Raw genomic sequence first — 23,197 nt, 5'->3', positions numbered from 1 at the left:
GTCTGTAAAAACACTGCTAGGGGAAAAGGGGCTTAAAAGGAAGAGGGGGGTTCAATTCTGCCCAACGCTGCAAATAAACCCATTTCCTTCCACCAACTTACACTAAAACGACAAGGAAAATTCCTGAGCGGTTCGAAGATGCTGCAGAAAGTACATCTTGGGGGTCGATTGTTCCTATCCTTAATTCCTTTCAGAGCCTGATCATCACATGGCTCGTGTACGCGCGCAGGTGTGTGAGTGATAAAAAAAAACTTTTAGAATCCTTCAGTAGCGCGCTTAGGGGCATGAAAATTTGATTCCGTTACAGTTCTCGAACTTCCACGTGACCAGAGCCTGCGCAACCACAGCCCTGCGCAACTTCAAACGGAAGTTCGGCGAGTTGGCGCTCGCTAAACTGCAGACTCCCGGGCCTAGATTACGTCACGTCCGGAAGCGGCTCTCCGCAGGCCACAGAATTCGATTTCCAACAGGAAGAGGGCAGGGCATCCGTGCACGCCGGCCTTCTGCTGCATCTAACATTAGCGGGAACCTGGCAGGTTGACCGGTGCTGTGCGGGCGATGGCGTCGCGTCGGGGAGCGCTCATCGTGCTGGAGGGTGTGGACCGTGCTGGCAAGACCACGCAGGGCCTCAAGCTCGTGACCGCGCTGTGCGCCTCGGGCCACAGAGCGGAGCTGCTGCGTTTCCCCGGTGCGGGGGTGGGCCTGGAGAATTCCTCACTCTCTCTTTGGGTTGTAGTCTTGTATCTTTAAAAACTTTTAGAACATCTATTTATTTATTATTGTGCATGGGTGTGCTGGCTAGTCTATGTCAGCTTGACTCAAGCTACCTCAATTGAGAAAACTGGCCCCACCAGATGGGCCAGCAGACAAGCCTGGAAGACATTTTCTTCATTGGTCATTGATTTGGGAAGGCCCGGCTGGTGGAGATGGCTTAGTTAATAAAATACAGGCTGAAATGAGAGCCTGGGTTTAGTTTCCCAGAAAAACAAACAAACAAACAAAAAAAAAAACCTGGTACGGTTGCTTATCCTACCACTGGAGAGGTGAGACGGGCTCGTTCCTGGGACTTGTGGGCCAGCCAAAACTGTGAGCTTCAGGTAGAAGCTCCTCTCTGAAAACACAAGGTGGAAAAGTACTAAAAAGGGAACATAAGGTTGACTTTTGGCCTTGCGCCCTGTACACTGGACACTAACTCCTGATCCTACAAATTAAGTAGGTTGGGAATTGGAACAACCACTTTGCAGGATATTTTAATTTTCAAACCAACCAGTCAAAAGTCTTACAAGTACTTTTGAAATCAAGACTTGCACGCACATTACTTCCTTTTCTCGGGGAAACTTCTTTGGCTTCAGGTGGTCCAAAGCTGTCTGGAGGTTCAGAATTGGGTGTAAGTGCAAGGAGAGAACTTAAGTGCAAATCCCAGTAGACTTCAGGTGAACAGTCTGACTTCAATCGTGTGTATCTTTGTCTTTCTAGAAAGATCAACAGAAATTGGCAAGCTTCTGAATTCCTACTTAGAAAAGAAAACGGAACTAGAGGATCACTCCGTGCACCTGCTCTTCTCTGCAAACCGCTGGGAACAAGTGTAAAGACTGCTTCGTTGCTCCCCAGTTATAACATGCACACTTTTGTGTGTGGCAAGGGTGCAAGCACATGTGTGTGGCATATGTGCAAACACTCGTACGTCGAGACAAGAGGCCAGCTTGGGAGGCTTCCTCTACCATTCGCCGCTGTATTTGAGATAAAAATATGTATTGGTTTTTGTGTAATAGAAATGGCTACCTGTATGTGCACCTCATGCATACCTGCTGCCCAAGGAAGTCAACTCCTGTAACTAGTTACTGAGAGTTGTAAGCTGCCATGTGAGTTCTGGGAACCAAACCTGGGTCCTTGGCAAGAGCAGTAAGTGCTTTTAACCCAGGCTGGCCTTGAACTCAGAAATCTGCCTGCCTCTGCCTCCTGAGTGCTGGGATCAAAGGCGTGCGCCACCACGCCTGGCTTGTTTTATTTTATTAAAAGGGTTTTTTTGGTTTGGTTTGGGTTTTGGTTTTGTTTTTTTGAGACTGGGTTTCCCTACATAACAGTCCTGACTGTCCTGGAACTTGCCTTGTAGACCAGGCTGGCCTCATGTCTAGCTGAGATAATTTTGGGCTACACTGGCCTTTGTGCTTCTGGGTCCTATCTGTCTCCCCAAGTTTCTTTCTTCCTGCTGGATTATATCTGGGTTCTGGGGTACTAGGGATCCAAACTCCAATCTTCCTGTTATATGGCAAACAGTTTATCCATAGAGCCACGTCTCCAGCCCCCCAGCCTTTTGTTTTTTGTCTTTGTTTTTAAGATACCAGAGTGTCCTCTAAGTAACGATAACCCTACTCGGCCTTTTAAGTGCTAGCTATTTTCATTTTCTTCTCTTTTTTTCCTAGGTGTAGTTTCTCAGTGTAGCCTTGGCTGTCCTGGAACTCACTCTGTAGACCAGTCTGGCCTTGAACTCACAGACATCCTACCTGCCACTGCCTCCTGAGTGCTGGGATTAAAGGCGTGTGCCACCACCGCCCAGCTAAGTTAGCTGGTGTTCTGTTGTTGTTTTGTTGCATTTTCAGAGCATATACTTTGTATGGCTGTCCTTTGTCAGATATGCCTTTTTTTTTTTTTTTTAATAGTTGTTGTCTGGATTTTTTTTTTTCTTTCTTTTTGTTTCTTCCATTTATTTATTGCACATACAGCTTCTGGCCTACAGGCCAGAAGAGGGTGCCAGATCCCATTACAGATGGTTGTGCGCCACCGTGTAGGTGCTGGGAATTGAACTCAGGACCTCTGCAAGATCAGGCAGTGCTCTTAACCTCTGAGCCATCTCTGCAGCCCTCAGATATGCCTTTTATATATTCTGTCTCCCATTCTATGGCTTGTCTCTTACACGGCACAGCTACATTTTCCAAGGCTAACCTGTCAGTTCTCGAATGACTTTGATTTTTGGTGTTATCAAACCCAAGGACATCCAGGTTCTCTCTCCTTCATTCTCACTTTCCTTTAAGGAGTTTCTCTTAGCCATTTAGGTCTAGGGTCTATTTTAATTCTGTGAAGGCTGTAAGATCTGAGTTTAGATTTCAGCCTTCTTCGCCCATGCCCCAGAATCAGTTGCCTCTGTGAGGTGTGCTAAGTGAGAAGAGTCTGACTTCCTTCTGTGGCCTCAGTGATGCCTTCTTGCTCAAGCCAAGCCCTTCACCTTTGTACATCTAAGATTTTGCACACTGGTAATGATGGTGAGCCTGTGTTGTTTGGTGGAAAACATCCTTGATATTTTGTCTGTTATTCTTGGGGGCACAAGTATCAGTTTCATCTCCTGGCTCCCCCATGCCCTCTGCCATCCTTTGCTCTTTGCCTGGGTTCTCCCTTCCCTCAGCAGGGAAGGGTAGAGGTGTCTCTTGGCATATCCTAGAGAGAAGATGTAGAGCTTTCTGGTTGTAAATAAGTTTATAAATGACTGCAGTAATTGTCACTGTATGGGATTTCTGACTTGGGATAGTTGGAAGCCAGTTCCAGGGCTCAGGAGCATTCTGTTTTTCAGACCATTAATTAAGGCGAAGTTGAACCAGGGTGTGACCCTTGTTTTGGACAGATACGCCTTTTCTGGGGTTGCCTTCACTGGCGCCAAAGAGGTGAGTATTGTGTGGCATCCTGTTTGAGAGTGCCAGGTGTGGGTCCTGGTTTGCATTTCTTCATTTGCAGGGCCCCTCCACCGAATGTGTGTTGAAATTACTCTTAGGAATTGGATGGCTCTGGCATCCCTTAACTCTTCAAGATTAAATTGTCTTTCATCAATAAAGAAACAGGCATGCAGGTTGTTTTTCACATACAGCACTGCATTTTCCATTCCGATGATTTATCTCACAAAGAGGTCCTTCCTTAAGGTTTTCCTGCACTGTCTCACTTTTCGACCTGATAGATAATAATGACTGGGACACTGGAGCCTCCCCAGTGACCCCTCTAGTTCCTCCACACTGCTTCCTGTGTGTAAGGGAAGGAGTTGTGTCCTGCCTTGTTTGTTTGTTTTAATTTCTGCCATTTACATGCTGGTTTAAGACAAGGTTGTACTTTGTATCCTTGTGGCCTGGAACTCCATGTGTAGACCAGACTCGCCATAAATCACAGTGATCCACCTGCTTCTGCCTCTACCGTGCTAGAATTAAAGGCCTGGATTACCACATCTGGCAACAGAAAACCTCCCAGAAGTATCATCAGCCTTAGGGACACCCACATCCTCTGCTCAATATCAGATGGCATTGTTGGGTGTTGTTTTGTTTTCTGAGACAGGGTTTCTCTGTGTAGCCCTGGCTGTCCTGGAACTCACTCTGTAGACCAGGTTGGCCTTGATCTCAGAACCCCACCTGCCTCTCCTCCCAGATGCTGGAAGTAAAGGTGTGTACCACTGCTTGGCATGTGATTGGGTTTTTTAAATTATTTTATCTATAAGGATACTGAGTGTAGTTCTCCACAATTGAGGGCTTCAACCCAAAGGGTTACATGTGAGGAGTGAGTCATTTTTCTCCCTAGCTACTGGGAATTTGACTATGTTCTAGTGAGTATATGGGCAATACAAATTGAACTTGGGATTTTGGGGAGGGGGGTTAAAGGGAAGGGGATCTGGGAAGACTGATAGGTGAGTGTGATTGGGGTTCATGATGTGAAATTCCCAAGTACTCAATACAAATATTATGTAAAATTTTATATGGGTGTTTTGTTTGCACATATGTATGGTACCCATGGAGACCAGAAGAGTATATTCTATCCCCTGGAAATGACATTAACAAACCATTGTGAGGTGCCATGTTGGTGCTGGAAATTGAATCCAAGTCCCCTGGAAGAGCAGCCAGTGCTTTTAACTCCTGAGCCCTGTATATAGCACTTGGAGTTGTTGAGACAGTGTTTCTAGTAGCCCAGGCAATCTGGGAACTCACCAGGTGGATCAGGTTGGCCTCAAATTTGTAATCCTCTTGTCTCAGCTTTCTGAGTGCTAGGATTACAGGAGAAAGGCACTACTCTGTAAGAACAGTGTAATCTAAACACATTCCAGTTGTTAAACATGTAGTCACTGTTCAGCTCTCAAAGCTGAATTTGTATTGTATTAAATGAGAATCTGACTAAGGTTCATGTGTTGAAGTACCTTATAAACCTTGCTAATTTTTATTATAATTGTGTGAGGTGGAGGCCAGAATACATGTGTGCCACAGCATACACACAGAAATGCAAGGACTACTTTGTAGGATTGATTCTCTCCTGCTGAGTTCTGGGGATTTAACTCCAGTGTCAGCCTTGTGTGCTACGTTCTTTTCCCAGCTTAACCATCTCACTGTCTCAGGTTGTTTTCTTGTTACTTTTCTGCTGAGAATTGGACCGAGGGCTTTATATGTGACAGGCGAGTGCTCAAACTCCAAATCACCTCTTCAGTCCCTTAAATGTCTTGGTGTCTAAGTTCCCACATCTCTGGGACTCACATTTAAAATATTCTGACTACTGAGAGTATAACTCTGATATTTTTATTGTTTGTTTGTTTTTTAAAGATGTATAAACTTTATTTTCATGTGTATGAGTGTCTATGTCTGCATGTATGAGATCCCCTAAGAAGGAGGCACAGGAATTGTTAGCCACCATGTGGGTACTGGAAACTGAATATGGGTCCTTTAGAAGAACAATAAGTGCTCTTAACAGCTGAGCCATCTCTCCATGTAGGAGAATAACTGATAAAGCATGTGTTTGCCCATCTCCCACAAATCTCCTTTCTTTCTCTTTTTTGGTTTTGAGACAGGATTTCTCTGTGTAGCTGCGGCTGTCCTGTCTTTAGACCAGGCTGGTATTGAACTCAGATTCGTCTGCCTTTGCCTCTTGATTTTGGGGATTAAAGGCATGTACCACTACTGCCCCGTTTTGTTCTCTTGAGATAGTGTCTTTGGCTGACCTTGAACACTACAGCCAACGATAAATAACGCTGAGCTTCCTGTACCTCCAAGTGCTGGAGTTGTATGTGTTTTGATTTTGAGACAAGGTCTCCTGTGGCTCAGCTTAATCTGGAACTATGTAGCCAAGGAACTGTCTTACACTTTGCAAGTGCTGTCACCACACATAGCTTATGTTTTTAAACTTACTTTTGTAAATGTAAGGGTGCTGGGCGCTCAGCAAGGATCAGATGGTATCTGATAATATCTTTATACAACCTTTGGGGATGACAGATTTCCAAGTGATAATCGTTTAAATTGTTTCTTCCACATATGTTAAGAGTGGCTCCCGAATGCAGTATTTTGTCTGTATAGGGAAGCCAGGGCAGATAGTCGGCATGCTGTTGCCATGTAGAGAGGGCCTCTGGGGTTGGGGTGTCCTCTCTAACCCTACTTTTCTTCTGAAAACAAGGACATTTTTAGCAAGTTGATGAAGTGGGAAGATGTATGTAAAAAATGAGTAGGCAGGCAGGCATGGAATGGGTTTTCAGGATTGCTAGTTTCCTCCAGTGCTTATGGAAATACAAGATTATGGCAAAAACTCTGCCTGTCTCTGGAACAAACTGCTTCTAATTGTAGACACTGAGGTTGAATGGACCACTGGGATATCTACATATGCCATGCCTTATTTTCTGAGACAAGGTCCATTGTAGACAGACTACAGGGGATAGGGTTGTGGTGCCATCCTGTTTACTCTTATTTCTTGCACCACCACCCCTACTTTTTTCTTTTAAAGTGGTGGCGCACGCCTTTAGTCCCAGCACTTGGGAGGCAGAGGCAGGTGGATTTCTGAGTTCCAGGCCAGCCTGGTCTACAGAGTGAATTCCAGGACAGCCAGGGCTACACAGAGAAACCCTGTCTCAAAAAACCAAAAAAAAAAAAAAAAAAGATTTTTATTTTATGTATGTAAGTGGTGTAGCTGTCTTCAGACACACCAGAAGACAGCATCAGATCCCATTACAGATGGTTGTGAGCCACCGTGTGGTTGCTGGGAATTGAACACAGGACCTCTGGAAGAGCAGTCAGTGCTCTCAGCCCCCCACCCCTACTTTGAAGCAAAAGACTATATCCCACTCAGTTTGCTTTCTCTGTTGGCAGAATTTTTCCCTGGATTGGTGTAAACAACCGGACGTGGGCCTTCCCAAACCTGACCTGATCCTGTTCCTTCAGTTACAATTGCTGGACGCTGCTGCACGGGGAGAGTTTGGCCTTGAGCGATATGAGACTGGGACTTTCCAAAAGCAGGTTCTGTTGTGTTTCCAGCAGCTCATGGAAGAGAAAAACCTCAACTGGAAGGTGAGTCATGGGACTATACGCTGCCATTGAGAAGTTCTGTGGTAGTCTACCCTCTGCTGACTTGAGCACAGCTGGTCCCGTTTCCCGTGGAACCTCCGGGAAGCTACTCTGGTTCTCTGCCATCAGACTTTCTGGTGGTGGTGGTGGTGATTAGACTCCAGTGAACTCCAGCAAACTTCTGCATCTTATCCTGAACAAGCCTTTAGTCATGTGATGTCACCATTCAGAACATGGTCTTGCAAACTACATCATACTTTATCATAGGAGTGACTCTTGAGTGCACTGTGTATATAGTTGGAGTATACTTAGCAAGTATTTCAGAAAGTGGGGTCTGCCGGTCTCACACTCAGATACATCTTACTTTTGCCTCATACTGTGACGTATTCCTGTTGGCCCTCAGTCATACCATAGGCACCTTCTTCCTCACTGCCACCTGCGATTTTATCCTACTGATTTCTTTGGAACCCTGTGGGTCTTACATGGCCGTTTCCAGGAGCACAGAAGTGTCATACTAGGATTCCCTCTGGTCCTGTTTCCTCCACTCCATACTTCAACTTCCATCTCATTCCTTGCGTGAAGGCCAACGTGAGCCCCTTCTCTATTGCTTGCTCCTGCTCTACTCCTAACTGCCTGCCTTCCTGCATGCACATCTTCTCAGCAGCCAGAATGGTCCTGGTGGGTCTGGCTTTGTCTGCACAGTCCACTTTGTGACTGTTGCCTAAGGTTCCCCAACTTCAAACCCGGCCTTGAATAGTCCAAACATCATAAGCCAGTTTTGTCTACAGAAGATGTTGCTTCCATTGTCCTTTGTCTATACAGTATATGCCCTCATGATTCTGAGGTTTGTCCTAAGTTTCCATCTTACCTTGTTATGTTAGAGCAGATGATGATAAAGCCCTTGTTACTTTCTTGGGCATTAAACCCAGAGAGCCATCCTGGAGAGTCTGGGCAAGGGTTGTGTGACTGCACAGGGGTTGTCGAGCATGGAGGTGACTCGTGCAGTTCTCCTGTACACAAAGTCGTACCTTGTGAAGTGCTTGGATTTCTAAACCCTGGAAGCTTTTCAAGAATTTGTTGCCAAAGGTCTTAGCCAGACTGACAGAACCATCGGCCCTGTCCAGACCCCTTAAAGAGGAAGGGACTTAGAGATGTTGACACTCTCCTGGCTCCTGCCAGTCCTGATGGAACAGAGCAGCTATGTTAGGACAATTTTCATCTCAAGAAAGGTGCAACTGAGCCACGCATGGTGGCGCACGCCTTTAATCCCAGCACTTGGGAGGCAGAGGCAGGCAGATTTCCAAGTTCAAAGCCAGCCTGGTCTACAAAGTGAGTTCCAGGACAGCCAGGGCTATACAGAGAAACCCTGTCTCGAAAAACAAAAAAAAGAGAAAGGTGCAGCTGTGTCTGTGTAGTCCTGGTTGTCCTGGAACTCACTATGTAGTCCAGGATGGCCCTGAACTCAGAGATCTTCCTGCCTCTGCCTCTGCCTCCCAAATGCTAGAGCTAAAGGGTCGGTGACTGTTCTTGTCAACTGGAAGACTGCTTAGAGCAAGATGGGTAGCTAGTACATCTGACTTCACCTGTATTTGGGATGCAGCAGGCATGCAGGCTGTTTTCTACAAATACCAGGCTGAGAAAGCAGCAAATGAAGGACCCCTGCAGGAATTCAGGTTGGCTTTTGCAGAGCCCTGGCTCACCTGATGTCACCACATGCACTGGGAATAGGAGGACGTGGTACAATGATCCTTTTCTTGCTGTCTCCCCTGTGGTGATAGGTGGTTGATGCTTCCAAAAGCATTGAGGAAGTCCATAAAGAAATCCGTGCACACTCTGAGGACGCCATCCGAAACGCTGCACAGAGGCCACTGGGGGAGCTATGGAAATAAATCAGCTTCCATTGCCAATACGATTCTCTGGTTCTGCAGGAGACTGGTAGAAGGCTCATGTCTCTTCACTGTTCAGCAGGAGCTAGTTCTCGGCAGAAACGATCTACAAGACCCTCTCATAACCTGAGACTTCAGTTGTGCAGTATCTCTCTTTGCCTATTGCTTGGCTGTAAAGGTGTAGCAGTTTCCTTGAGATCAGCTGGTGAGAAATCACATTTTTTTTTACAGAATAAAAATTTACCCAAAAATATATCTCACTAGCTTTGGTTCTGCCCCTATTTATGGTCCTTCCACCATGGATTTGATCAATGTTATTAGGTCCCATGTTCCAAGCCTGTGTTCTCGGGTGTTATCTAGTGGCACAGTACTCATAATTCTAAGCCCAGTGATAATGACCTTGTTGGCTGTTAGTGCTACAGCTTTTCACACAGTCCCCTCTGCCACACCCACTCCAGTGAAGTCTGTGTGGCAGGCCCAAAAGCTGAGGCAAAAAGTGTCACAGAAACTTAGTCTCCTAGAGTGTTGGCATCCCGTACCATGAATGCTCCAAACTGGTCCCTATGTCAGTCCATGAATGGATCTATGTGCTTTCCTTCAATATTGTTTTGAAAGATCCTGACAGAATGTAAAAGGTCACAGAAGCCATGAAATTGGCAAGGTAGATTTCATTGTTAGCAGAACTAGCACATCAATGATTTAGAAAAATCATTGCACAATGCTCTGGCCACTCCTTGGTCCCATGTGTGTGCCCACTGATGAAGCCCATTGCCAGGTGTTGGTGATATTGGTTGCTGGGATAGTCGGAAAATCTCCCCAGCAACCACAACCGGGATCAATCCGGAGTTGCTACACCTGCACCAGACTCTTTCCTTGTACCCCTCCCTTACCCATTTCTTGAGAATAGACATTGTTTAAATCTAGAAGTCTCCTACTCGACCCCTTCTCCTTTCCCCCCTGAGGGCCTATAAAAACTGGGACCCCTTTCCCCTCGAGGTTGACTCCTCTACCCCTAAGTGGGATATGAGTTGTCCCCAGAGCTCTGGCTTTCCCCCAACAAAGCCTATGTGGTTTGCATCAAGCTTGGTCTCGTGAGATCTTGGGTGTCTGCTATTGTTCCAAGGCCTAAGCGAGGGGCTCCTTAGGAAGCACTTGCAGGCCTGAGGGAGGAATGTAGCAGCCTCTGGATGCTGGAAAACTAGCTGTTATTAGCTTACTATATATTTCTGCCCTCTAGGACCATAACAAGTTTCAGCTGTGGGTAAATGTGTTCGCATGGTCATAGCAGCCACAGAAAGCCAGCTGAGTACAGGGAGAGGGAAGCCTTCCACTTGGGCCAGCAATTTTCCTTTATTTGGACTCAAGAGGGCAGGTAGGCATCTTCGAGGGTTGCCCCCACTGAGATTTCACTAGGATGAGATATTCCTCAAAATCTACTTGTCCCCTAGACAAAGCTGGGAACAGGTTGCCTGGAGGGGCCCTGAGGCAAGCTTTGTATGTGTGCTTTTCAACACTTGATCCAACTGAAGAGCTACTGGCTCATTTTACTACATCTATTTCTGTATGTACCCATAAGGTCAGATGTTAGATCTTCTGGAGCTCAGGTTGTAAGCATTACAACTGCAGCCCAGTGTGGGAACAGAAGTCTAGTCCCCTAGAACTCTTAACTACTGAACCATTTCTTCAGTGCCCCACCCCCACTCCCCAGCTCTTTTTTTGAGACAGGGTTTCTTTGTGCCTTGGTGTCATGGTACTTGCTCTCGACCAGGTTAGCCTGGCTGCCTCTGCCTCCTGAGTAGCTGGCATTGACGTTGTATGCCAGCATTACTGGCTCTTTTGCTTGTTTTGGTTTTCTCGAGCCCTGGCTGTCCTGGAACTCACTCTAGACCAGGCCGGCCTTGAACTCAGAAATCTGCCTGCCTCTGCCTCCCAAGTGCTGGGATTTAAGGCATGCACCACCACTGCCCGGCATCACCGGCTCATTTTTATATCTCCTTGCACTTTTTCTTTTTTAGAACCATGAGTTTGTTTAATATGAGGGAAAACAGACATTGGCTACACCGCAAGGCCAGGAGAAGGGCAGGATCTGCTTGTCCAACTTCAGGAAGTCTTTACTTGTTAACACTAAAATCATAGCTAATCATAATTGGAGGGAAAAAAATCAACACACATACACAGACTTTGTTTTCTACTGAAACTTATTATTTACCATTAAGAATTGCAAACTACACTAAGAATGAACAACCTCAGGAAGCCTTTCTCCAGCCCTGAGAGTTCCCTCAGGTTGTAGTGTTCCATACATCCACCCCTTACTACCAACAACAGGAGTTACAGAGAGACCCTGGGTGACAGCAGCACAATAGCTCCTGGCCTCCCACCCCCCGTCCCACCCCATCTGAAGTCAAGGGACAAGATATGGGAGAGAAAGAGTAAGATGAAATAAATATGTCTTCAACACTTGATAGGCAGGGATCTCTTGCTACCTTGTGGGCTACTTAGAGCTGCTGCATCTGGAGTAGCTCTGGCCTCACCCATCTGCGGGTTCTTGGGAAGGGCTTTTAGCAAAGGCTCTTGAATGGGCCTCCCCACACTGCCATACTCTGCTCATATCTAGGGGGAGGAAAGGTGTTTTTCTAAGACAGCAGACCTAGAGCATCAAAAGCTTGAAGGCCCAGAAAGCCAGGATTAGGTGGCAGGTATGGAAATGAGTGCCAAGGAGGTCTGAACTCTTCACTTGTAAGTGCCTGGAGCTACCTGCTGTCTAAATGTCTGTTATGCACCAAAAAGCTGTAGTACTTTAACCTTTTTGGCCCCAAACCATCTACAATTTCCTGTGACCCAGATGGGTTTCTGAGAAGGGAAAGAACATGGAGGAAGGCTCAAGTAGCAGTGTACCCTACCACCAGTGGGCACGGTGTCTCAAGCATAGAGCAGCTCTGCTCCCTTCCCTTTCCTCCCAGAGGGAAGCTGGGTGGCACGCTAAAAGCAGCAGGCGGTGTGTCATGAAACGCATCAACCCCACAGAGGAAACCCTAGTGAGGTCCTAATGGGGAATCCCAGGACCACAACTCCAGAAGCCCTAGGAGCTTGCTTGTCAGTTGCTCCAGGGCTCAGGGGTCCATCCTGTGCCCATGCACACTGATATCTTTGGATTTTCCAAATGCCCCACAAGAATACTTTCTCTCCAAAGCAAGTAGCAGCCTTGGGATTCTCTCCATATGCTTTCCCACTGAGGTAGCCCTTGATAAATCACACTGGGCAGAGGAGACAGCCCAAAGCTCACCCCGCCCAGCAGTATGAGGCCATGATGTGGCTGTCACTCTGTACATAACCTGCAGATCTTCTAAGACTGACCTGGGAAGTGCCCCAGAAATCCATGTCTTTGTTAAACAACTTCAAACAGGGTTTTAATTCCAAATAAACCACAGGTGCCCAGGAGAAAGCAGAACCAAAGCTGATGTGCTGACCAGGGCTGGCAGTGTCAGAATCCAGTGGAGAATTCTGGAAGCTCCTGACCCACTGCTCTTCCTGACTAGGCCTTCTGATGAGCGACTTCATGTGGACAGGGCCTCCCTTTGTGTTTGGGTTTAGGCAGTCTGACTCCAAGCAATAAGGCCTCCAGGCACCACAGTCCTTGGTCCATGAGCAGAGCAGGCCCTCGGGACAGAGGTGGCACAGGTGAACAGCACTTGGCAGGGATGGGCTGGGTGGATGGAATGCGGTGACACTGAGTGCCCAAGGCAGGTCTGGGTTCTCAAAGCACCCCAATGAGGGCCATGGAGGCCATCCCCCAACCCCAGGATTTTCAGAGGGATAAGATTTCAAAGTCTTCATCCTCAGAGTCAAAGAACCTCTCCAGTCTCTCTACATCAGAAGAGTCTGGAAGGAGAAAGATAAAAGGTTAATCATCTCTCAGAAGCTTATATGGTTGTGGGCTGGGAAGATGCTGGAAGAGGGGACACACTCGAATAAGCTTGCTATGCCCCATAAGTAAGTCCCTTCTGCTGGGAGGAACTTTTGTACACTGTCTGTCCTTCCTCACCTGCCTAAAGCACCTTCTGATTGGTTTAATAAAGAGCTCAACTGACAATGGCTAGGCAGGACATCCTCCGGGCAGAGAGAGGAACTCTGGGACAAAGGCTTGAGAGGAAGAAGTAACAAGCCAGCCACATGGTAGAACTTAGATTAGGATAAATGGGATAATAGAGTTACAAGCTAGTTGGGGAGCAAGCCTAAGCTAAAGCCAAAAGCACTGTAAATAAATATAAACCTCTACATCATTATTTGGAAACTGAGGTGGGAATAGAAAGGCCTACAGTTACACCCTTCCCTAATAGGGCATGATGAGGTCCAAACTCCTGAGCAAGTGACAAGGCCCTAAGGAGAGACGGGAACTCCGTGAAAGAAGAGAACAGCACCTGACTCCTGCCAGCAGACAAGCAATGGGACTTGGCACCAGCCCAGGGAACCAAGGCACCTGACTCCTTACACCAGCTGAGGGATGACCATGTCTCATCAGGTCTCCATTCAGTGTCTCCCAAGGTCGGTTGGTCTCTGAACTCTACTGTGCTGGCCGACAAGAGCAGGACTGACCCCTACAAGTACACTAGCCATAGCTCAAGGATCCAGGACTGCTCATCCCCAGTGGCTCTTAAACGGTCTTCCTCATCACAAAACCTGTTATGCTCTGTCACTATGCACCCAAGGAACCTGTGGGAGCATGTCTTCTTCCCACAAGACCCTGGGCAGAACATGGACAGGCTGTGTTGCTGCCAAGCTCAGGCCTGGGTTTACAATACCCTTTCAACCAACCATTTGCACGTGGGCCTCAAATAGTGTTAATATTTACAAGGAAAAGGATCAAGATCTGAGGGTGGGCTTGTGGCAGGCAGCCACAGACTACATAAAGGAAGACATGGGGACAGGCGGGCTATCCCGTCCAGACTTGGTTTTGTAGCCTCAGCACTCACCTAGGGACAGGTTCAGGACATCCTGGCAGGCCAGATGGGAAGGCTGCTGTTCCACCAGCTCAAACATGGGCAGGGCACCTCCAAGCTGGGATAGCTGTCAGTAAGATACAGCTGTTGGATGCACCCTCAACAGTCACTATAGCCTCCAGCCTGTAGAGGTCTAATCTCATTTTACAGATAAGAAAATGGAGGTGGTATACACACTAAAGGTTACAGTAAAGACAACACAGTGATCAACACAGCACAGGCCTGCCCAACTAGTAAGATCACAGAAAGCACGGGGAGGACAGCAGGAGGCAACTAGCACAGGGGCAGCCCCTGGCATACAATTTATTACCACCCCATAAGCACATGAGGCAGATGAGTGGGCCAATCCCACCCCATCATAAATTTAATGGGCAAAGCATATATAGAAAATGGCCAGTCTTGACCTACACACAGCCAGTAGAAACCACAATGCGAGGTACCCTGCCCTGTTCAGCCTGCCCTCATGTGTGAGGCAGGAACAAACTCCCCATGCAACCAGTGAGTGGGGTTCCTAGCTAGGCCATGCAAAGAGGCTCCCTTTACCCAAGCCACCTCATTGCCTGGGTCCCCAGAAGTTTCATCTTGGCTCTGGACAGAGGCAGCTACAGACCTTTTTGACTTGCTGACACCAGTCGTTAAAGTCTTCCTCCGTCTTACAGAAAAACCCCTAAAATGAAAATGATCATGAGAGTAGTGACTACATCTACAGTGGGCACAAGGCTGTGATCTCTTCTCTTCAGAGATCCTACCATGTACTTGCCAAGACACGCCAGGCACGCTTTGGTTCACACATCTGGACACTGCCCAATGATGGAAAGCCTATCCAATGTTAACAAGGGAGAGTGATTCTACCATGTGTTCCCTGTGACCTCAACTCTCAAAAGCTAGGACTGGGACTCAAACGTCATGTTCTCCCCACCTGCTAGTCACACATGTCTAGCATCTTCTCTAAGGTTGGCTGTCCATTTGTCATTGGTACCCTAAGTCCCAGTCACTGTGAGCTGCTGAAATGCACTCACTGTAAGGTACACACACTGTTTAACTTAAGAGTTTGCCAGTGAGCTCTGCAGGAAGTCAGCCACAGAATCCCAGATTACTCTCCTTAGAATGTGGCAGTGTGTGTGTACTGATGTGATCGTTGCAGATTGGCACTGGACATGCTGCGTGATGAAGCAGCCTGACTAGGCAATGACTTCCTGGATATGGCACTGTTTTTGACATTTTTTGTTTTTTATCCCCTTTCCTCCAAACACATTTTGAAGAGGCAGGTTTGCACAAACCATCAGAAAACCCTATTATATCATCAAAAGACAGAGATGCAGAAGAGCATTCAGAAGAATCATCTTCAAGCTACACTAAGTAAACAAACAACGGAACAATGATGAGAAAATTAAAAGAAAAAACAGTATACTCAGGTGACTATCATTCTGGAATGAGAGATCCAAATTATCAAACTGTCAGAGCTGTCATTTGTGTTTTATAAGTAGCAGAAACCCCCTCCGCCATCCCCATCGGTACATACACTCAATCAGTCAACACTCGAATATACTGGGGTTGTAACAGCCACTCAGCAAGTGAGTGGCCTCAGGGAAGGTAAGAGGTCTTGGGATCCTCAACTATGTGAACATTCTCTGTTATTTCCACTGCAGGACTGGCACAGGATGACCCAGAGCAACATACCACAGCAATGGATGGGTCAAGCTCTCCAATGCCCATCCTACAGGGAGGGTGTTGGCAGTGGAAGCTCTCATCGGGGATAAAGCAGCTGTCAGTCAGCTCCACTGCAGGCTGTGTAGTATGGGGGTCCAGATAGATGAGCTCCTCACCTAGGCAAGACGATGCAGAAGTCAGAGGCAGCTGACCAGAGCTGGGTAAGGGGGAGGGAGCAGCATCCAGACCCACCAGAGGCAGCAGACAGAAGGGAGGTAGGAATCAAAGTGCCTAGTGGTGAGGGAAGCATGCCACCACAGTGAGTGAGGGGAGGCAAGTGAGGTACCAACACAGCACCACAGAAAAAAATCCACTCCTTCAGGGAGAAAGATCATCAAAATGAACCCAGAGAAGGCAAACCAGACTCACCAACGTAGCCAATAAAGTAGTGGGCACTGTTGGGCTTCCCTCCAATAACACCCAGAGACTGGGGCATCATGAAACAGTGCTGCAGGAGACAAGAGGGAAGGCCACTGAGGACACTGACTCTGCACAGCACTCAGAAGAGAGTGCTCCTACACAGTGCTACACACTGCGGCCCAGCAGGCAGAAGTGTGCGTTTCACCATGCACAGCCTCAGGAAGGCCATGGTCTTCAGAGGCCTACCTGAATGACACAAGAAAAATGAGAAGACGTCCCAGAGAGCTTCCAGTACAGTCCAACCACAGGCTTACAGTCCTAGCTGGGAAAACTGCAGAAGGAGAGGTGATGGGACAGGGGACTAACTTACGGATTAACATGCACAGGCACGCTGGACAGGTAGTGTGGCCAGACATCAGCCTGGCCCAATGGGACAGGGGCAAGGACAACAAAAGTCAGATAAATATGGGAAATGGGTGCGAGGGAAGCAGAGCAATCTCTGAACCTACAACAGAGGGAGTGCTCAGGACAGTGGAGAGATACGCAGGGGCAGAACAAGACAGGGAAGGGAGAGGTTTTATATTTCATCTTACCTCAACACTGAAAGGTGATTAAAAGGGACAGGTTTTTTTTAAAGATAGATTGATTTATTATATGTGAGTATACTGTAGCTGTCTTCAGATGCTCCAGAAAAGGACATCAGATCTCGTTACAGATGGTTGTGAGCCACCATGTGCTTGCTGGGATTTGAACTCAGGACCTTCAGAAGAGCAGTCAGTGCTCTTAACCCTGAGCCATCACTCCAGCCCCAAGAGATTTTAATAAAAAGCAGCACTGCCATTCCATACAGTAAAGCTCAAGTGTGGCTCCTTAGTTTATTTTCTGAGAAACTGCAATTTAAAAGGCTTTGCCTCTTGTTTTTGTGATGGTGAAGGAGAAATAAAGGGAGAATGTGGATGAAATTTTCAGTAAACCATCTGCTGTTTCCATCCTATGGGCCAACCTATCCCCTTCACCAGTGGTTCTTTTTTTTTTTTTTTTAGATTTATTTATTTATTATATGTAAATACACTGTAGATGTCTTCAAACACACCAGAAGAGGGAGTCAGATCTCGTTACAGATGGTTGTGATCCACCATGTGGTTGCTGGGATTTGAACTCAGGACCTTCGGAAGAGCAGTCAGGTGCTCTTACCTGCTGATCCATCTCACCAGCCCCAGTGGTTCTTAATGTCCTTAACACTGCGACCATTTCATACAGTTCCTCATGTTGTGGTGACTCCCAAACCATAAAATGATTTTGTTGCTACTTTATAACTATAATTGTGCTACTGTTATGAAGTGTAATGTAAATATCTGATATGCAAGACCCCTGTGAAAGGGTTTGTTGGACTCCTGTACTGGCTGGTTTTGTGTCAACTTGACACAGCTGGAATCATCACAGAGAAAGGAGCTTCAACTGGAGAAATGCCTCCACGAGATCCAGCTGTAAGGCATTTTCTCAGTGATCAAGGGGGAAAGACCCCTTGTGGGTGGTGCCATCCCTGGACTGATAATCTTGGGTTCAATAAGAGAGCAGGCTGAGCAAGCCAGGGGAAGCAAACCAGTAAAGAACATCCCTCCATGGCCTCTGCATCAGCTCCTGCTTCCTGACCTGCCTGAATTCCAGTCCTTACTTCCTTTGGTGATGAACAGCAATGTGGAAGTGTAAGCTGAATAAACCCTTTCCTCCCCAACTTGCTTCTTGGTCATGATGTTTGTGGAGGAATAGAAACCCTGACTGAGACAAATTGGTACCAGGAGTGGGGTATTCCTGTGACAACCTGACCACGTTTTTGGGAGAACTATGGAAGGACTTTGGAACTTTGGGCTAGAAGATCAGTGTTAAGAGCACTGTGGGATGTTGTGTAGGAGCTTGGAAGATAATGTTGAGTACAGTGCAGAAGATGGAGGCCTGGCTTGTGAAATTTCAGAGCGAAAATTAAAGACTCTTTTCAGGGCCACTGTCACTTTGATTTTGAAGATTCTGTGGTTCTGGTTAACTGGGGCTGAAGAATCAGCTGTGATTAACAAGATACTAGAACTAGTAAAGTGAAACCTTTGTATTACTGGAACAATTGATGCTGGTTAACTCAAGCTAAGAAATTAGCAGTGATTAAGAAGAGACCAGCATCACTGAGGTGACATTTTCTGGGAAGTGTTTTCTGAGAGCACAGAGATAGCCATGGTTGTACCTTGTGCTATGGCTAGACTTAGTAATGTATAAGAATTACCCAGGTGGTACTGGTTATGAAAGCATGAAGGGGTCACGCAGAACAGCTGAGGCTCAGCACTGTGAGAGGCCATGGAAGGCCATTGGTGAAGGTGCAGCCTCAGTTGCAATTGATGGCCCAGTGTGGTCTCCCTTCTCCCCAGCTTGGAACCTGCCTGCTCTAGGGTGGAGCTATCGGCTTATTTGTCTTGTCACGCCCACTGCTGGAACCTGACTCTGCTGTCTGGAGGCACACACGTGTTTGTCCTGCTACTGGACCCTGAGTTACTTGGCGGGAAATTGGGTTCCCTCCCCCTTTCTTTATAAACTGAGTGTTTGGAAATATTAAATTGAGCCTCGATCAGAATCTGTTTGTCCTGGCTTCATTCTTTTCTTCCGCCCTATCTAGTTACCTCTCTTTGCAGGGAACTGCCATTCTCAGTTAAACCGTTCGTGTTGTGGACCGCGGGCGGGCCGCAACAGTTGGCGCCTGAACAGGGACCTGAAGAATGGCAGAGAGATGCTAAGAGAAACGATTGCTGTGTGGAGCTCCACAAGAAAGGAAAGAATCTTCGTATCGGAGGAGGAGCATCGGAGCAACGGACAGGTACACATGCTAGCGCTAGCCCAAAAAAAAAAAATTCAGTTTTGAAAGTGTTGCGGGGATGCAGTAGGATACGAAGCAAGTTTAAAGCAGTGCTAACCCAACACTGGTTCTACTTGGGTCAGCAGTTCGTAAATCAGAACTAGATACAGAGACAGGCGGTGTGCCACAGTTTTTTTTAGAAAAAAACTGCTTAGGTGGAAAAAAAAAGGGTTCAAAATCATGATCAGGCCGTTGAGTTTAGTTTTCAGGAGTTGCTTAAGGATAAAGAAAATTCATACCGGAAAAGGTATGGGCTAAGCTGAGACAGCGTTAAGCCCGAGCGCTGGTTCACTTAGGTTCAGCAGTAAAGCTTAAGAGGAGCTAGGCACAGGCGGTAGGCCGTGGCTAGAAAAAAGCTACATTGTTAAGTGTGAAAAAAAAAAGGGTTTATTAAAAAGAAATTAATACAGGCAGATTGCCCCAGTTATAAAAACTGCATCATGAGGGAGGAAATTGTCCCAAATAGCAGGAGTACTCTGCCCCATTTTGTGTCTTGTTTATGTCTGGTGCACCAATCTGTTCTCGTGTTCAATTCATGTATGTTCGTGTCCAGTCTGTATGAATAAATGTTCTATGTTTTATGTTGGATAATAAAAATGGTATAAAAATCTTTATCTGCAAGGCCGAGAGCTGCCACGTGTTTCAGCCAAAAACCAGACACGTGGCAGGAGGGCCCCTAATTGAAAAAAATGTTCGTTTTAAGAAAAAGCAGCGAGTACACAGCCTCTTAGTTTCAAATCTGATAAATGGTTCATGATTAATGTGTTTGACAATGGTAAAGTGCTTTTTTATTCTATGATTGTAGCTACAAAGATTAATATTCTCTGATTGGTCTAAAATTAACTGCTTCATTTAGTTCTTTATTAAAAATGTGCTCTGCATGTTTTCGCATTCAGCTCATAAGTTGTTGGTTAAAATTAATAATTATTACATTGCTACAGATGGTTAATGTTAAATTTAATAACTCAAGTTTAGAGTCCTTCCGACACGTGGCCTAAGGCAGCCCTAGAGGCTGAGTCTCTTAAGATATTTCTAGTTTAGATAATGATTAATGTGGTTCCTATCCTAAATAGTAAAATTTAAGATAAGATACAAAGCAATGCCTCTTTATTAAAGCGTTAAAGCTTGCTTTAATAGGTATTCATAGGTATTAATTGATATCCAAACTTCGTAATATGATAGTAATGCTTCTAATATTGATTTTAAAGGTGATAAATTGTTTTAAACATAGGTTTTGCTTTCCCAAAGTTGTAGGTATTATCCTAACCTTGCACAAAAACTTAAAAATTATGGTTAAAACTGCCATTGTTCCATTGACTGCAGCTTGCAGTTTGATTGCAAATTTAAGATTAATGCTCAGATTAAAAAGTATTTTACCTTTAAGTCAATACAGGGCTCTGGGCAGTCCCAGAGCGGCTTGTGGCCTTTTCTTTTGTTTTGCAAACAATGCCTAAAAAAGTTTTTCCCTGTGTTCAAGAAAATTTCTTTTTAACAGTGTTACAGATCTATTCAGATGTTTAAAATAATGCTTAAATTCAAAGATTTTTGCTTCTAGTAAACTGGTAATCACTAGAAAATTTTGCCTCTATGTATGGCTAATATAGCTTTACATTATGTAAGAAAAATGTTTATTGTTTCTGCTTCTTTACAAGAAGCCAAAAGTTTTAATCTTTCAGTATATATTGTTTCCTACGTGGAAAATATTTTATTAACTAATGCTTCTCAAAGGAAGTTTACCTTAAATCCTTGCTCTCACCCAAAAGATTCAGAAACAGTATCCTTTTGTTATTTGGTGTTTTGGTTTGCTGCAAAAGGTTTTACAAAAAATAAAAAAAGCTTTTATAATTGTTGTTAATTGGTAATTAAAAATTAGTTGTGCCCAAGACAATTCTTTGGCCAAAAAAAACATTATTGTAAAGTCATTTTTCTCATCCTCCCAGCCAATCGTTAGCCCACGTGGGCCCAACTAGCTGCTGTAGGGCGGAGTCTTAAGACACACAGTTGCCCCTATTCCAGCACAAATAATCTGGTTGTGTGCTGTAGATGGTGTTTTAAAATGCTAAACAATCAAACCTTAATTTATATATTAATAGTCAATGCTATATCTCTGAGCTCATAATTACTTAAAATTGTTCGTCCCTCAGATACTATTAATTCTCAAATTTACAATTGCTTATACATATTTCTAGTTAATAAATAAATAAATTATGCACGTGTGACTCTTAATAACTTTTCTAGCCTTCTAGTTACAACCTTTCCTTAAAAAAAAAAAAAAAAATGATTGAAAGTACAATTAGTCACTGCCCCTTTACAGCCAAATATTTAAATGTTTTGTCCAAAAAGTTATTAATTCAAAAGGTTAAATATTGTAAAATTTTGAACTTTGGCCTCTTAAAGGACAAAAGAGAGAAATTGTATCCCCATATATACTATTTAGTGCATTTCCATGCACACTATTTAAAACATACCTTTATTTTCAAAATTTAAAATTAAAATGTCAAATTTAATAAATGCCTTTTAGTATCTTAAAAAAATCTACTTATTGGCTTATAAATTGATCCTAAAACAGCTACCTTATTAAGAAAGGGAAAAACAGGTTCTCTCCACAGAACTCTACAAAAGCATATTGGTAATTCGTGTGCTGAGCTGACAGGTAAGTTAACTCTGTGTCCTAATTAAAAGGACTAAAAGATTAAATTCATGTTTTAGATCCATCCTTGCTTGTCATTTTTCCAGTTTAAACTAACTTCTAGCCTTTTAACTTTATGACAATAGTACATCAGAGACTGTATATTCAGACTTAGTAAAATTAGTCATTTAATAGAGTCATAATGATTTTTCACTCTTCTTCAGTGTGACCAGCCATTCTAACTTAATCTTAGACTGGTCTAATATTCAGTTCAATTATTAGAGATTCCTATATTCTAAATTACCTAGCAAAGTTAATTCAGAGCATTTCCCCAAGGTCACCAAAGGCTCATCTTGCCTTTACCTTATTTGTCCTAAACTTTTTGCAAACTGACAATAAAGGTCAGTCTGCAGCAAAACGCCACTGGCACCCAGTTACTTCTAATTCTTATGCGTTGGTAAAATGAAAGGACCCCCTGACTAGTAAATAAAAGGGTCCAGATCCAGTCCTAATTTAGAAAAGAGGGTCGGTTTGTGTTTTTTCACGAGATGAAAATAAAGCACGGTGGCTACCAGAGAGATTAATTCGTCAGGTAAACACAGATTCTGTCTCTCCTCGTAAGTATTCACCTTGAAAACTAAAATTTCCTCTTGAGCTAAGAGTAAAAGCTCTCAAAAAACACTGTTTCCTCTGAGCCAATTCCCCTACAAAAGGCCGGAGATAAACTTTAGCTTTACAATTTGCATCCAAATAAAGTACCTTGACTTCTCCAAACAGAAAATTTACATTACTACACTCTAATTGTTTAGTATTCTTCCTTCTCTCAAGCAGGTAAATCTACATTCTCCGCCCCTAAGAGCAAACAGGTGGTTCTGCTAATCTCAACATGTGGCCTTTCAGTCTAAGATAGATTTAGATTTACCAAGAGAACTAGGAAAGTAAAAATTTCATATATATTTACAAAGATTAGTTCTTATTTTGATAGATATAGGTTTAGTCCCTTAACTGGCCTCTGGCTTTTCACCCTTGCTGTTACTGCAAGGTGTCCTTAGTTCCTCAGGCTACTGAAAATAACAAAAATAAAGAGAAAAGACTTTTAGCTCCTATTTTAACCAAAATTAATGGTGTTAATAGTGACATAATTCTTGTCTAGGCCTTGCTAAATCTGAGGTTGACAAGTCTCACATAGAGGCCTCACAATAACTCAAAATTGCGATACTGATTCATAATCATATAAATACGGTATAAGTACCGCTTGGCACAGGAGATCACTGCAGAGAAAAGGTCCAATTTGACCGTTTCTGAGTTCCCTGTGCGACACACCTAATTTAAAAAGAGGTTGGTATCTGACTCCAGATAAAAACCAAAATACTTACGGCTCTGCCTCCCCTCCCCAAAAGATACCAAAAGCCACAGATGTGAGTTGTTACAATACT

The 23,197-nt window shown here is 44.9% G+C and overlaps 2 protein-coding genes across 4 annotated transcripts in view; one reads left to right on the top strand and one right to left on the bottom strand.

The window, feature by feature from the left end:
- The first annotated feature begins 399 nt into the window (after positions 1-399).
- Dtymk (deoxythymidylate kinase) lies at positions 400-9,420 on the top strand. 2 transcript variants are annotated; one of them, XM_021161292.3, is made up of 5 exons: positions 400-688; positions 1,477-1,585; positions 3,566-3,656; positions 7,089-7,286; positions 9,062-9,420. In XM_021161292.3, the coding sequence occupies exons 1-5, from the start codon at positions 559-561 to the stop codon at positions 9,170-9,172; spliced, it is 639 nt and encodes a 212-aa protein (XP_021016951.1). In that variant the 5' UTR covers positions 400-558; the 3' UTR covers positions 9,173-9,420. The 2 variants fall into 2 exon arrangements, 1 of the variants encoding a protein (XP_021016951.1); XR_015047518.1 differs by lacking the exons at positions 3,566-3,656; positions 9,062-9,420 and having other exon boundaries at positions 1,477-1,862; positions 7,089-7,216.
- A 1,929-nt stretch (positions 9,421-11,349) lies between these two features.
- Atg4b (autophagy related 4B cysteine peptidase) overlaps positions 11,350-23,197 on the bottom strand; it is a 41,243-nt gene continuing 29,395 nt past the window's right edge. Inside the window, exons 9-13 of one of the 2 annotated variants that reach the window (XM_085839689.1) lie at positions 16,246-16,324; positions 15,847-15,992; positions 14,777-14,833; positions 14,140-14,233; positions 11,350-13,048 (exon numbers count right to left, since the gene is read on the bottom strand). In XM_085839689.1, the coding sequence (XP_085695815.1) occupies positions 12,975-13,048; positions 14,140-14,233; positions 14,777-14,833; positions 15,847-15,992; positions 16,246-16,324 (450 nt within the window). In that variant the 3' untranslated portion in view covers positions 11,350-12,974. The remainder of the gene's footprint in view (positions 13,049-14,139; positions 14,234-14,776; positions 14,834-15,846; positions 15,993-16,245; positions 16,325-23,197) is intronic. The other variant, XM_085839692.1, reaches the window with a different exon arrangement.

This window comes from Mus caroli, unplaced genomic scaffold (assembly GCF_978045245.1).
Source record: "Mus caroli unplaced genomic scaffold, Mus_caroli_1 scaffold_1, whole genome shotgun sequence".
Classification (NCBI taxonomy): domain Eukaryota; kingdom Metazoa; phylum Chordata; class Mammalia; order Rodentia; family Muridae; genus Mus; species Mus caroli.
This window is presented reverse-complemented; position numbering and strand designations above follow the sequence as displayed.

Bases quoted from the DNA above. Each gene is read 5' to 3' on its own strand.
- Dtymk (XM_021161292.3), top strand. From the start codon at position 559: ATGGCGTCGCGTCGGGGAGCGCTCATCGTGCTGGAGGGTGTGGACCGT. The intron at 689-1,476 runs GTGCGGGGGTGG...TTGTCTTTCTAG, and splicing joins GGAGCTGCTGCGTTTCCCCG to AAAGATCAACAGAAATTGGC. The intron at 1,586-3,565 runs GTAAAGACTGCT...TCTGTTTTTCAG, and splicing joins GCAAACCGCTGGGAACAAGT to ACCATTAATTAAGGCGAAGT.